At 41.1% G+C, this 15,297-nt stretch overlaps 1 protein-coding gene across 3 annotated transcripts in view; it reads right to left on the bottom strand.

Annotated features, from left to right (window-relative positions):
* LEMD3 (LEM domain containing 3) overlaps window positions 1-15,135 on the bottom strand; it is a 48,156-nt gene extending 33,021 nt beyond the window's left edge. For all 3 annotated transcript variants that reach the window (XM_054835186.1, XM_054835178.1, XM_054835196.1), the window contains exon 1: window positions 13,561-15,135. In XM_054835186.1, the coding sequence (XP_054691161.1) occupies window positions 13,561-15,082 (1,522 nt within the window). In that variant the 5' untranslated portion in view covers window positions 15,083-15,135. The remainder of the gene's footprint in view (window positions 1-13,560) is intronic.
* Window positions 15,136-15,297: the final 162 nt, after the last annotated feature.

Here is a 15,297-nt window from a genome sequence, read left to right as displayed (position 1 = left end):
ATGAATCTTTCTTTAACATCATTAGTTTTTCAACTGTCTCAGTTTAGAGAGCTTTTACCGATAATTTTCCCCCAATATGATGTAAATTCATTCTGTTTGTGAATAGGTGATGTAAGGGATGATGATAACCAAACTATTTCATAATCACTTTTTTTTTTTCAAAACCCTCCTCTGAAAGAATTAAAACTATCATATTTGTGATAGACATTTCAGTTCAGACACATTTTCTCTCAGCCCTAAAAACAGCAGTCTTCATTATTTTAGGTAAAAGGGTGAGAAGCACCAGAATTTCTCTTTGGAGTTCCTCACTACTTCTTAAAAAACCTCTCCATATTTTAGTTGTATCACCTTTTCTAGAAACGCTCAAATCTACTCCTGCCTATTTAAATACTGGTTAGACTAGATCTGAATGTTGAAAGATGCTCTTAAGAGAGTCATATCAATTCAGTCCATACTTAAGAAGAGATACTAGTGATTTCGGAGAGCTTGTCATCAGATGATTCAGTTTCACTAGAATAACAATATTAGTTTCATTCTAGTACTTGTATTAATGATTGAAAACCTAGAAATCATAAGTTTTGTGCTTAAAAGATTCAAGTAAAATATTTTAATCCATGTAGTGCCTGTAGGTATCCCAGTACTGTGAAACCAGAACAGAATAGTTGGCTGTCAGTTCTTAAGAACATAATCTTTTTTTTTTTTTTTTTTTTTTTTAGCAAAAAGCCTTATAAAATAAATCCAGAACTGAAAAAGTTGCCAATACATCAGAGCCGACTTTAGAGGAAGTTTTCACTATATTATTGCCACATTCACTCCATGAATACTGCTGCCAGCTAGAATGTATTGTACTGAAATGCCTGTTTCAAATAGAGCTGATACCTTAGGCTAACACCTGCAAGTATTACAGACTGCTTTTCCTTCTTTGTGGTCTCCTGTTTCCTAAGTATCACCATCAACCATAGCAAGACTCAGAGAAGAAAAAAAAAAAAAAAACACACCTACAGAGCTACAGTACAGACACTGCTTGTTTCAAAAGAAAGAATGTGCAACCTGTGTGAATGAAGAAAGCATGAAAGTTCACTTTTTCTAGAAGACCCTGTGAAAATAACTGTATGCAACATATGAAAGAACAAGTAAATAAGCCCAAACAAGAACTAATGCAGCCACACCAAGAAACAGAACAAACTTTAGAACACCAGTATCAGCAAGAAAATAATACTGCATTTTAAGTCCCCAATTCCATAGACAGATGAGAAATTTGGGCAGAAAAGACTCGGGCAGTGTTTCATACTCCTAACCCCAGGGGGTGAGGGAGTGTGCTGTGTCATCAGAAGTATGAAGTGCCAGTCACCAAACACTCCAGATAATACTTCCAGCTGCTACACCCACTCAGGAATGGGTCTTCACCCCAAATTCTATCTCCTCTATGCCTACATTAATCTCAATGGAGCATACTCAGTACAAGAGCAAGACTTAAGCAAGAGCACATTAAGCTGCTAAGTTATTTACAAAATCATTTTTCATGATCTGTATTTGTGGAAAGCTAAAACAATTCTTACAATAAAGTATCTTCTTCTCCAGTTTTATTTCTAGCAGTGTAAGGAAATGTTTTAAAGCAACAGAATTTACATACACACTCTTTTACATGATATTACAAAGCATATTATATTTCAATGAAGAAACAGCTGTCCGTGTTCTATTAGGAAAAAATGGCTCAAGAAGTGCATTTGCTATACATTGTAAAAGTTAAGTAATACTGCATTCCTTGCACACACATAGTCTCCATTATAGGCTAGTGTTTATATGCAGGAAAAAAAGAAAGAAAAAAACACGCTAAGATTGCTTTTATCAGCAGTTGCAAAACACAACTGGGAGAAACTTTAGACTTCAGACACCTACCAGCATTTTACAACAGGTAGAAAATACCTTCACTTGCAAGAGGATCAGAATAGGCTTCTGTAACAGCTCTTCTCCCTTCTTCTGTGCTCCCTCCCAAATATTTTAGCTTCTTATACTTTATAAGGTTAAAACACACCCACAATTTCAATAAATGAACACAACCCCCCCCCCCAAAGATATTCAGAAGGAGGAAAACATGGCAACACTAGCAGCTTAATGATAAATTAGGAAATAGTCTTTCCTCGAACTCCAAAGTTCAAGATGGAAAGCAAACTCATAAAGTAAGTGTCATTAAAACACAGAAGGCTTAATAATCAATGGGAATCTGCAATTAAATATTAAATCTAGTGTCACTCTGCCAAGGGGCCCAGTCTGGATAGAAACACTCCTGTACAAGCATGAAGGATTCCTGTCTTGAAGAGTTTCCAGTGCAAAAATACCTAGTTATAACCTCTTCTTCCAGATAGACTTCAGTTAAAGTATTAGTAACATACTATAATAGTATGAATAGTTTACAGCACCCAAAGATAACATTCAAATGGAGAACACTGAGAGGAGAACTCTTAGGAAACTCTCAGTCATGAGAGCAAAGACATTAACAAAGTCAAGAGAAAGATCACATAGGGATTTTTCATATTAAAACTGGGGCTCTGCTGTGCCTCTGTCCTTTTAACCATTCAGCACACATTGGTCTGTCACTGCTTGCTGTACTCTGAGCAGCAGAACTGCTGAACAATGATCTATACAAAGCCTGAGCACAGCAGTGAAACTCTGAAAATAGGTGCCCCAGTGTATCCTAGGGAGAAAAAAGAGCTAAGTCTATGCAGTACACAGAGGTAGCTGCTAGCAGGTCTCTTGTCACGACAAAGACAGGCTTTCGCAGAGGAAGCAGCAGCCAGCTTACCAGAAGTATCCATACTAGCTACATAAAAGAAGGACAACTGCCCACCTTGTACAGCAGAAGTTCACAGAGCTCAGAACCAGGTTCAGCTCAGCAATAACTCAAGATGTAACACCACTTGACTGGAAATTAGTAAAAGTAGGCAATATTCAGTAACTTTCATTTTTACTCAGCTGGACTAAGACTCTAAAGAGTTTTCTAACCTTCCAGGCTGTCTACCATACCAGCTGCGTTTGGTTTATAGCATTATCTGGCTGGTTCCAATAAAAATTATCATCAAAAGGGAACAACTGGGCTATGACACAGCCATACATCACCATTACCCTTATATATAAGCCTTGCCATTGGCTCCTATACTCTGCTTGAACTAAGACTTCCAATATTATCATAATTGCTTATTAAACAGGTTACGCCTATTAAAGGATTACATCATCAGCTCGTGGATTAAGCTGATGAAGATTCTAGTAGTACTGTGTGCACTCCTCCTGAATGAAGTTTCTAGTAGTACTGTGTGCACTCCTCCTGAACCAGGTGGAACTAAAGAGGAGAAAGAACCTATCCTGAAAAGGAACTCATCTGCCATACAGAAACAGCAAAATAAAGAGTATGGAAAGGAAGAACAAGTGATTCATCACTGATATCTCAAATACTAGAGACAACAAAAGCTTAACACACCACTGGCTATTTGTGGATCCATGAGAATTCTGCAGTACCTAAGTCAATACGTAGTAGTACAAAGTTAGGTGCTTAAACTATAAAACAAAGTTTACAAAACAACGTCTTAACTCTCCTTCCTCAAATCATTTATCTCATGCTTAAGGAAGCATAGCTGGCCATATAGCTAGTAGTCTGATGCCAAGGTTTGTTTAAGCAGCTCAGTACATTCCCGTCCCCTGAAAGGCAGAGAACGTTCCATGCTAATTCATTCCCTTCCAGAAGGAATAGGCAGATCCTATTTGGCCTTTGGTCCTCAATCACCAGGACAGCTCCTTCCCAGGGCTGCTACTTTCACGTGATTTCCCTCCACAGCTTGCTCTCCCTCCAAAGGAATGACTTTAATACCACACATCCTATACAAGTCTGAATTTAACATACCATCATGGGTTTTTTTTCCCCCCCTACTTCATGTGCACTTGTACTCAATCTGTGTGGGTTTGTTGCTAGTTCATTAGCAACACCTTTAGCTGAAAGGTCAAGAGAAGAACACAGTATTTAAAGTTATAAATCAAAAAATGCATTAGCCACTGCACTGTTCCATTCCCAAGTACAGAGACACATTACTACTCCATGTAAACAAGCCAAAAAAAGTCTACAGCATTTCTGCAGGGAGTACCACCTTTGAAGAAAGTCAAACTGTTATAACAAACACTGATCATAACACATTTAGGATGTCCAAGTCAGACTGTGCATATAAACCTGCCCATTCTGAATGAATGACCTCTCAGGAGTACTTAAGAGGCTGGTATTTCTGGTTTTCAATGAGAAATTAAAAACTACTAGCTCAAAGGACACTGTACAGACAGTACAACAGTATGACTCTTTCAGATGTTCTCAGCACTTCATTTTATTTTTTTCTGAGTTTATATCAAAATGAACATGTGTTTGTATTATATACAAAATATAAAGTACTCAAACATGAATATGTCCTGTAGATAAAGCTCAGATTCCCCATTTCCCACAATGATTTAGGAACACCTTTATCCAAAGCCGCTTTTGCACAAGCAGTACTTCACATGCTTACAGATAAGAGAAATAAAACCCAAAAATAAGTAGTGAGACTAGTTCCTTCTCCAGAAGAAAACCTGTACCTCAAACCTCATTTTCTCAGCTAGGTGAAGTCTCCCCAGAACAGCATAAAGTTCCACTGACGCACACCTTTTCAGCTTTTCCGTTGAAATACACTATGCCTCTCACCACCAGAAGCTTCCTTAGATCATACATCAGGTGCACACCAATACAGAAATAGACTAGGATGGACCTGACATCATACTCTCCTCCTCTTTTCAAGATCCCACCAAGGAATTTAATAAATCATTTTCTCTTATTTACAAAGTAACAGTAAACTCTTTCCAAGGAATTTGCAAGAATGAGGAACAGCACAAGCAAGACTGCCAGACTGGCCTTTCCCCAATAATTCAGTTTTACTGTGGATTTCCACAGCCTGAAAGGGGCCTCTCAGGGGTTTGTCACACATGCACCACTAGTCTGTCATTCAACAAAATTAACAAATACCCTCTTTGGTTGTCTGAAGCATGATACCTAAAAAAGAACAAACAGCCCACTAAACTTTTAGATATAGGTCAAATGCTAGAGCTGAATAGAAAATTTCATGATGAATGTTTTACCATTTCCCAGAAAATACCCTGGGAATTCAAATACAAAAAAATCCAAAACCAGAACACCAGACTACCACACACCACAACCAAGAGCTGTTTCAGGCAACAATAACAAATAAAAAAATAGCACACATCTACCTTTTGATATTTGAAACCCCTCATTCACAGTAAATGCTCCATTGCTTAGTATCTATTGACAGGTTTCAGAATAGTTCTAGCTAGACTTCTGTTCTCCATGACCAACAATATCTACACATTCAGATAAAAATCTGTTGGATAAAGTTGTGCCGCAAGATGTGGGACTACTGGACACAAGGGGCTTGTGTTGTGCAGCTTGATGATACTGAACAAACACTGGGATAAGTATTACTGAATGAATGTGGAATGTTTTATTGTATAACTACATATTGAGATGATGAGTATTGAAAGGACAGATGGTTAAGGTGAGTGGCTTTGATATGCAGCCTATTGAAAAGCTAACATAAGCAGTTATGAGGTCAATGGACAGTCTGAGGCTTCTCCAGTAAGTAATTCAGAGATTTGACTGACCTCCAAAGAAACACTTTTCTGTGGAGAAAAGGAAAATTAATATCTGTATGTGGCCTTAAAATCTAGTCTGGAATAACAATGTGTTTATCCAACTCATCCCAGCAGTCCTCTCGTGATAAAGATTTGTCCATCAACTGCCTAGCAAGGACAGGGTGATGCTACATTTACTCAAGACCCCGTGAGTCCAAGTATAAAAGTTTCTTGTACTTTTTCAATAAAGAAAAGGTTAAGGGGATGTGACCTGTATGTAAAACCTGTATTAAGAAAATAAAATGAAGGAAGTCTTGGTATGTATATAAAACAATTATTTTCTAACAAGCCATTTTCCCATTTTTTATTAAGTAAATGGCCTCCTTTAAGAGAAAACCTGGTCTAGGAATTGGTCTACAATCCTTCATTTATGAACAGACCTATTTCTTACTTATCTGGTACAGCATCACCAGAATTCAATGGATCTTGTAGACTACTTCGTAAGTTTTAATGCCACTTAATTCAACGTTAGATCTCTCTTTTTAACCCCCTACTTCTCCTCCCCACATTAAACAGCCTTCTACATCAATTCAGTGTCTCAGTTCATTTAAAGCAGCTAAAGGAATTTAAGACTCTAAAAAGGCAGCTTTATTCAAGATACCTGTGTTACAATATGACCCTCAGTAATCAGAAAATTTGATCCTTCCTTCTGAAAAAAGAATTCATCTCTGCAAAACACAAGACATAACAGCACACCTCCTCCAACAAACTAGGCCCAACAGGCACACCACATTTGCCTGATTCACATTTAGCACGCATCCACGCTCACTTGCTCCTTACCCTCTCACCCTCTACAGTAGACTGTAAACACACAGCAGAACAGAGAAACAGCAGTAAATAGCATTGTGGCAAGTACAGCACAGTAGCAGGGAAAAGGTGACAATGATAAGGACACTGGAGAAAAACCAAAGTACAGTTTAGGGCCATACTATTTTTCCTAATTACAAACAGTTCCTCCTGGTGAACACAGATTTCTTATTCATGCCGTGGTATGCTCAAGTAGTCTAAATGTACTTGATTCAGACTTCCATCTCCATTATCTACATTTGTCTTCAACTCCTCCAGAGGAGTTGAGAAGCTTACTGAATGGACAGACTTCTACAGAAGCCCTAAAGCTTATAGGAGAGAATGCTTGCAATATCTCAGACAAGAGATGCGTGAACCAAAGGCCTTGATTTGCCTGAATCAAAAGACTGTAGAAATATTGAGACAACGTCAAAGCAGTGTCTTATCTGAACAGTCAGCTGTACAAAGAGGCCATACCTACATGCAAAGCATCAAGTTTGTTTTGCTATTCCCCATTTTCTAGGGACAGCACACTGACATCAACTGCAAAGCCATTGTATCATCAGTTTCATTCAAGAATTTATATATTTACAACAGGACTCAACATCAGACTTGTAAACTGGAGCAAACTTCCTACATGGAAGGAACATATGAGATCAGCTTTATGTTGTGCTGTGGTTCTTCAAACTATCCTTGCATCCATCAGTATCCTTCTTTCTATCAGTAAGACTGCCCCTTTTTCATGTTTTTCTAAATTAGAATTCCCCAGTGGCCAGAAGCCATCAAGGTTACTTTGATCAGTGGCAGAGTTAGACCATGTAACTCTGGTTATTTATTATAATCACAGCAAAGGTGCTGCCACCTTCTCCCACAACTCCAGACCTACCAACAGCAGGAGCCAAGAAAGGATGAGTAAGGACAAAGATACCACTACTGAAATTCTCAGCAAACATGAGTCCCCCAACATCACTTTTTCTTCTTAATATACTTTGATTTCACAATCCCTTAACCAGTCTGCTTACTCCCCTCAACCTACCAGAAATCACAACAGCACCTAATTTTACAAATACCCACAAGAATTTTAAAGGTGTAAAGAACAGATGTCTCATGATTACAATGGAGTCCGTGCTTCTCCTCAGCACTGGAACAGCATTTTCATCAACAAAAACTCATGTACTTGCTTCATTTACTTGTCTAAGCTTTTTTGTTCAGTGACCAAACAACTTTCTCAAACAGCAGCTCTGGCCCGTTCACACGTTCATAGTATTTCTGAAGCACAAATCTAGAAGCATGACAGGGATCAGTTCAGTACGACTCTAGCACTCCTGCCAGCATAGCTGGATAACCAATCAAGCCAAAGTTTTGTGACTTGTTACTCCCAGATGTCAACAGGAGTTAAACGTACATGATTTTTTAGAAAGATAATTGGTCCCCAGGAATAGAAAGACTGCAGGCCTGATTCTCCTCCCTTACTGGGATACCTAAAGATCATGAAACAGTGCAAAGTAGGGGTCCTACAACGCTAAATTTAAGTTCCTGGATATCATGGGCTCTTCCTTAAAATATTTCCATTGCATCCATTACCGCTGTATGCATCTGTACTAAGCAGAAGTAAGTCTGCATTGAACTTGAACACTGAGTTGCCAGAGGTTCTTAACAGAAGAAACACAAGTTTGCTTTTTGCTTTCCCACTACTTTCTAGTCTGCAATGTTATACAAACATAGAAACATTGCAACCAGATCTGCTTTCAGATCCTAGATCACCCTTAATTTTCTCACATCAGAAACCAAAGTTTCTTTGGAGAAAACGACCATGCACTATGGAACAGAGTGCAAACTTTCTATTAGTTTTTGATACCTAGTAAAAACAGATCCTGCCAGAGCTCTTCTGCATCCCTGCTCCCCAGGCAAGTAATTTTAATTCTTATTTCTCATGACTTACCTCATAAAAAAGCAGCCTACAACAGTAACATTGAAAAAAGTGTCATTGTAAGAATAGCTAAAGTCACAGCATAAGGAAAGTTTTGTGTGCATCTGCAAACAGCAGCACATTTAAGGTATGAATGCCAAGTTAGTTAGTTCTAAGTATTCTGAACAAAGTATCAAACACAGCTATCTCCTTAAAAAACAGACATTCTGAAGTCACATCAATTTTGTTTCAAATACTGATGAACAATTTTCACATTTATACCTTATACTACAGATCTGCTCCAAAGGTAAATAGACTGTTTATTATCCTTTAGGAAGAATTTGGAGTTGTCAGCCAAGATGAACTATTTTGCACTATGCAACAAATACTTGGACTTCCTTGGGTACCAGTCTTGATCAAATTTGCTCCTCGTTTTTAAGAGTTATTCCCAATATACCATAAGGAAGACAAGAGTTTAAAAATGTCAAGAATCCTAAGGAAATTTAACTATTCAGTCTGGCCTTACCTTATAAAGGCAACCTAGGGGTTTTTTGATCTACTGATCTTAATCCAAAACTCACTAAACCACAGAAGTGAGATCAGCTACAAGAGAGATTAGTCTTTAAGATGCATACCAGGGTTTTCTTTTGTATCACCTAAAAGAGAAATACTTGTGTATATTGTTTTAAACTCCAGTTAGCAAAGTGAAACAGAGCTATATGCTAGTATGTCAACAGGAGTTGTTATATTGTCAAATACAAGTCAGTATCACCTGCAAAGCACAAGCAACACTAATAGCCACACAACACAGGAGCTCTCCCAGTCTTTTAATTTTGCTTCCTCCCTTTACTCTCCTCTCTTCTATAAATATTTCTTATCCAAAATTCATTTTCTTCAATTGAAGACAACACTGTCAAGAAGATAGACTCTGAGAGGGTGATCTTAGAAGGCAAGTAGATTTCTAACAGTTATCTGTGAAATACCACAGCACTTCAATAGTAATTTGCAGGCGTGTGAACATTGTCATCTTCTTGTCTTTTATACAGCAAGTCTAACTTCTTAACAATGAAATTCCCTGCATAAAATTCCATACAAGTTTTAACGCCTGAGAGATTTAGAAGTCGGGTACAAAGGAACATCAATGGAATAGAATTAAACTCTTAGAATTGTGATTTGCATAAGCTTCCACTTGCAATATACACAACTGCTAAGTCTCCCTGAATTAACATTTCAAAAACACAAGTTGCAGCAAATATAGTAAGGATTATCCTCCTTGCAGTTGTTTTTTAACAAGTATCATAGAAAGACCAAAATTACTAGCAAGAGATGTCACTTTCAAAAGCCTCTTCTAATAAGAACATAAGCTATTAAACAAGACCTACCTGAAAGTTTCAAGATTACTCTTTTTTTTGCTATGTCAACCACCCCCCAGGCAAAGTACTGGAGCAGAAACAGTGACAGCAACTTCACTGCAACCTATTTCAGATTACAAACTTCAACAGCACTTGTACTAATGCCCTCACCTTTCAGAAAGTAAACCAGACCTGAAAGCAACATCTACCAATCTGATATCGTTATCAACTTTCCATGAAAAATAACTTTAGAACTAACTCCCAGAGGCAGCCACTTGAGATGCTCAGAGTAACATCACAAAACAAAACCAAAGAAGTTGGAAGAAATACTCAGGTGTTCAGGGTTTGAAGAACCCTAGGAAGTGGACTAAAGTCAATCCTACCATTCTCCTGACAAAATATCAGGCTGGCTTGGCAAGAAGTTGATACAATTCCATGGTATTTTGAAGGCAGGTGCAAGCAAAACATGCTTTACAGCAAGAGCCACATCAATGAGGTTACCAGTACCAAGCCCAAACTGATCTTTCTTTTCACACACAACACAGTCAGAAAGAGCAAGCACAACATGCACTTATGCATTAGCTGGTCTTTTACATAAGCTAAAAGAGTTGTTTAATTTCAGTGGTTTAAGATGCTTTAGGAAAAGCCCCAGAAATATTTACCTGCATTTTAGACACCTAAAAAAAACCACCTTGCCTCAAGTGACCATATATAGGTTAGATACTGATGAATTAGTTCAATTCCAATTTGTCTTTGAACATTTTATGTCGCATGTGTGGAAAAACTAAAGTGCTTCATAGCTATTTTAGAGCTTTGAGTAAGAAATCATTTGAACATTATGCATGATATAAGTGACAATCCTCTTCTGAAGTTTTCTGCTTACCACTTCTCATCTATGCTATTTTACCTGGCCTAAATTCAACCCCAACTCCTTGTTTTAAGCCTCCCCCATTACACACACCTCCTCTGTTCTCAGATTACAGCCTAAAAAAATATTTTAAGTGCTGATATTGGGTGTACTTGGTGATAAGTATTTTTCAATGTCACAAACATAATATCACTTTATTTTGATTGAATTTCATTTTAGGTAACAAACAACTAAGGCAACCAACAAGCTCACTGTGCATCATTCCCTGCAAAGTTAAAATAAGAAGCCACCCAAATATACAAATAACTGCCTTTTTTTGTTTTCTCGCAGTAACTGTGATAATTATGGAGATGGGTATACCACAACTCCACTGAATCCTAAAACCTCTTACAATAATAGTTTGAAGTTGAAAATAACCCCGTTTTTCACAATCAAATCACTCTCAGCCAACAGAATCTTACCTAGAGCCATCTAGAAGACAGAAAAAAACCGCTCAGTATCCAATCACCTGACAGGTTGTTTCTTGACATACACTATTATTTTTTAATAAAAATGTATGAATCAGTTATGCTTGTGTGGGTGTATTGTCTGTTTTCTTTATAGAAGCAGAAGAGCCAAAGGACTCACTCAGATGATGTTTAAGCTCAGGGAAGCATCTAATAGATGAGAGGTTTCTTTCCCGTCCCAGTAGCAATCAGTCTTTATTGGCCTGTCTTGTCTGTTCTTGCCTGTTCTACAGACCTACTACGTTTTCATTGCATATGCCCATTTCAGACGTAAGAATTTAGTGAGCACATGCTGAGCATATGGGCAAGGTAATTCCCTGCTCATTCCCACATTATTTAAAAGAAGCGGCCTGCTTCTCTTCCTATCAAAGGAGCTAGCCAAAAAACCTGCTGTTTGCTTCTTCCAACGGGCCCTATTCCCCCTGGGGCTGCAAGGAAGGAGGACAGATGAAACATGAGTGACACTGCCAGCACAATTCTTCAGGAAATCCATTTTCATGAGTTCCACTGAAAAGAGAACTAATAGGAAAAGGCCAAGAGCTGGCTTAATTGATCAAGCAACACTGGGCTACTAGACCTTTGGCTGGACAGCCTAACCTAACTAAGCAAAAGGGCAGAAGAGAACAATTTTCCCTGGATATCAGTTCCAACTGGGTTAACTTTTTAAGAGCAATATGCTCACACAGTGATCCCACATACTCTATAGGAAAGTTCACACATTCAGAATGAAGTTTCCTTCCAAGACAGAAAGTTCAGAATGGATTTCTTTTCAATTACTGCTATCTGCATAGCTGAGACATTCAGCTTTACCAATCAGCACAGCAGGCAAGTTTTAATTCAACCACTGAATCTGATGGTCAGGAAGTTTACCCCAGTAGGCTGACAGACCTTCTCCCCTATTAAAAATCATCAGATTTCATTAAGACCAGAAAAAAAAAATCTAATACATGTTAGTAGAATTACAGAGCCTATTAGTACATAAGAAAATTTACATATGTTTCTAACAGTTATGGCCAGAAGTTAATCACAGAATGAGTACCAGCAGTGCCAGCAGTCACACTATACTGTATCTAATTTTAGCTCACCTGCATATGTTCACCGCCTTCCCAGAACACAAGACTGAACGGTAGTTAAGAGCCATGAGGACAGCAATGAAACCATTGCAAATGCTTAAGTCCTTGCTGCTAGTATCCCTCCTAAACACTAAATCCTTTACTCCTCCCCAAAGAGCACAAAACAGAATTAAGAACTATTCTGCTACCATAATGTAATGAATAATGTTTGAAAGGCAGGGAAAAAAACCCCAAAAATAAAAAACAGCCCACACTGCTATTTCTGCCCTGCAACATTTAGCAGATCCCAATCTAACAGTAGGATCACTCCTTACAAGGCACTGTATACATGCCCACACATGAGTATATAAATCCTCTACTATATATACACAAAGAAATACATGCACGTGTATACACGCCTTCCTCAATCATTTCAAGAAAAATGCAAGTCCCCAAGGACCTTCTAATGCTCTCACATCCCAAAACTAGCTTTTTGCATAAATTTTCATTGCTCCTGATGAAAAATTAAGACAGCAAAGGCATGATTTTTCTTTATGATGTTAGAATCTCTACTGTCCATTTCAGAGCAGCTGAGAATTGAATTAGCATCCATCACCACCCTTAGGTGGTATGTTTTCATTTTCATATGCTTTGTGAATAGGAAATGGTAGTTTCTAAAACCATTCCAAGTTACTTTCACATATTAAAGAAGCTCCCAAGTAATTCAGAATTTTAAAAAAATGCTCTGAAATTCAAACTAAAGCACAACAATATTTCATGTATAATCATATTCTCAACTTAACTTAGAAAACAGTACTTACTAGAAAACAATACCCAATAGGTCCAGCATTTCTGCACAGTTTGTTGTAGCATGTAACACCATCTCAACCTAGCATCCTTTTCAAGCCTCAGCACACATAAATGAAAACAACCTGCTTTATTACCAAACAACTACAGTTAAATCTTAGCCCTGCAGGAATCCCAGGTATCTAAATGTGCATGATTACTTCTGTGAGATTAGCATAAAGCCTTACCTTGTCAATTCTGTATTAACCATACATCTGCTACATTGAACAAAACACGTAAAATTGCTTTGTGAAGACATGCTAGAAAATAAGGTATCAATAGATTACAGCAGGGAATGCCAGGATTTGAGCTGATCCTCAAATGTCTTGCAAGCTTATTATACCCACTGGCAAGGTATATACTTAAGGAAAGGCAGTTTCTCCGTGCTCCATCCTATATAGAAAGATTATACTAAGATGGAACCCAGAACTGCTCAGTAAAAGATGTCTGGGAATGCAAAGGTCAATTAACAGTTGTATATCCAGTTGCAGAAAGAAACTGCTCTTACCCTTCACCTAATACTTACTGTTGACTCCCACATCCTCAGCTACTCCAGAACCTCTCATTCTCAGGTATGTGAATCCCAGTATCAGAAAGAACAAGCATGCAGCAGTTAAGAGGAACATGGACAGGTAATGTGCACTGAAGCCTCCAGTGGTGGATACCTCCTCTCTTTTAAACTGTTGGAGAAGCTCCTCCTCAGGCTCTGAGAGATTTTTCTTGTAGGTGTTTTTCAGGTAGGTATGATTTGAACCCGTATGATTGGAGTGGTTGAGTCTAAGGGAGGAGGTGGTTCCACCCGGGGGAAGGCTATTAGTAGCTGAATAGATCCTGGATTCAACATTATAGCTACCAGCAGCACCGCTGAGAACATGATTATTGGTCGCTTTCCTAATGGTGCCTGGAGGGTCAGTGATTTTACTGCTGTCCGCGTCCGTGATCGGTGGTGGCAGCAACAATACTGTAGGGGATTTCTTAGGTAGGCCAACGCGGTATCTGAGGCTGGGAGGACTAGAGTCCAGATTTTCACATCCTCCTCCCCCCGCTGCCGCCTCCTCCTCCCGATTTCTGCCCCTGTCTAGACTCCCGGCAGCAGCAGCCGCCTCCGCCGCCGCCCTGTCATTCGTTACGACTACACCAGCACCACAGCCTCCGCCAGCCCTTTCTTGGCCCGTCTCCATCACGCCAGCGCCGGCTGCAGCGCATTTGCTTCTTATGAATGGAGAAGGAGACTTGCTGAGGCTCCGTCTGGGCCGGCGAACTGCAGACTCCTCCTTCGGTACCTGCTGCTTGGCCCCCGCCTCCTCCTCCGAGTCTGAGTACTTGTCCCTGCTGCCGCCGTAGGAGAGGAGCCGGTTACCGTTCACGGTCCGGTTCTTCCACCGCTCCTGCTCGCTCTCCTCCTCCTCTTCGTCGTCCTCCTCCCCTCCTTCCTCGTCGCCGTCCCCGGGCTCCCGCACACCCTGAGCCGCCGCCGGTCTCTTGGCCGCCGCCCCCCACCAGGCGTTGGGTTTCCGCCTGGCCGCCTCCTCCGGGGGGGAGCTGTTACTCACGCCGCAGGCGCCGTGGGGGGCGGCGGGCCTCAGGCCGCGGAAAAGGGGTGAAGCCCGCTCCCTCCTGCTGCCGGCGCCGGCCTGGCTCCGGGGACTGGTTTCCACATCCGACTCATCCGAGCTGAAGCCCAGCAGCACTTTGCCGCCCCCGGCAGGGGGTGCTGCGCGGCTCCGACCGCTCCCGGCGGCAGCCCCGGGGAGGTAGGGGTGCTCGGCGCCGACCAGCCGTGCGCCCACGGCCGGGGCCGCTCGCCCAGGGCCGCCGCCGCCGCCGCCGCCGCCGCCCGGCGCCGCTCCGGCCCCCGTGTTATTGTTGTTGCTGTTCCGGGTCTTGTTGGCGCCGCTGCGGGCCCCAGCCCGCTCATCCTCTCGTAGTTTCTTCAGCTTCTTCAGGTAGACGGGCCGGGTACTCTCGGTGACCGGCCCCGGGGAGAAGCCGAAGCGCCTCAGCTCCAAGAAGAGCTCCTCGTCCGTGAGCTGCGCGGCCGTCGCCATTTTCCGCTCCCCCGCCGCCGCTGCGTTTCCTACCCACGCGCCGCGCTCCCCGCCGGAACTGACGCGTGCGCACTCGGCTGTGGCCTAGACCTGCCTGTCACCCCGCGGGCACCGCCCGCCGGGGCCAGACAGGGGAAGGGGGGAGGCGGGGCCGCGCCGCGCCGGCGGCCCCACCCCCGCCCCGCCGCCCAGTAACGGCTGGCGCGTGGGGGGGG

Source organism: Grus americana, chromosome 1 (assembly GCF_028858705.1).
Source record: "Grus americana isolate bGruAme1 chromosome 1, bGruAme1.mat, whole genome shotgun sequence".
In the NCBI taxonomy this organism is placed as follows: Eukaryota; Metazoa; Chordata; class Aves; order Gruiformes; family Gruidae; genus Grus; species Grus americana.
This window is presented reverse-complemented; position numbering and strand designations above follow the sequence as displayed.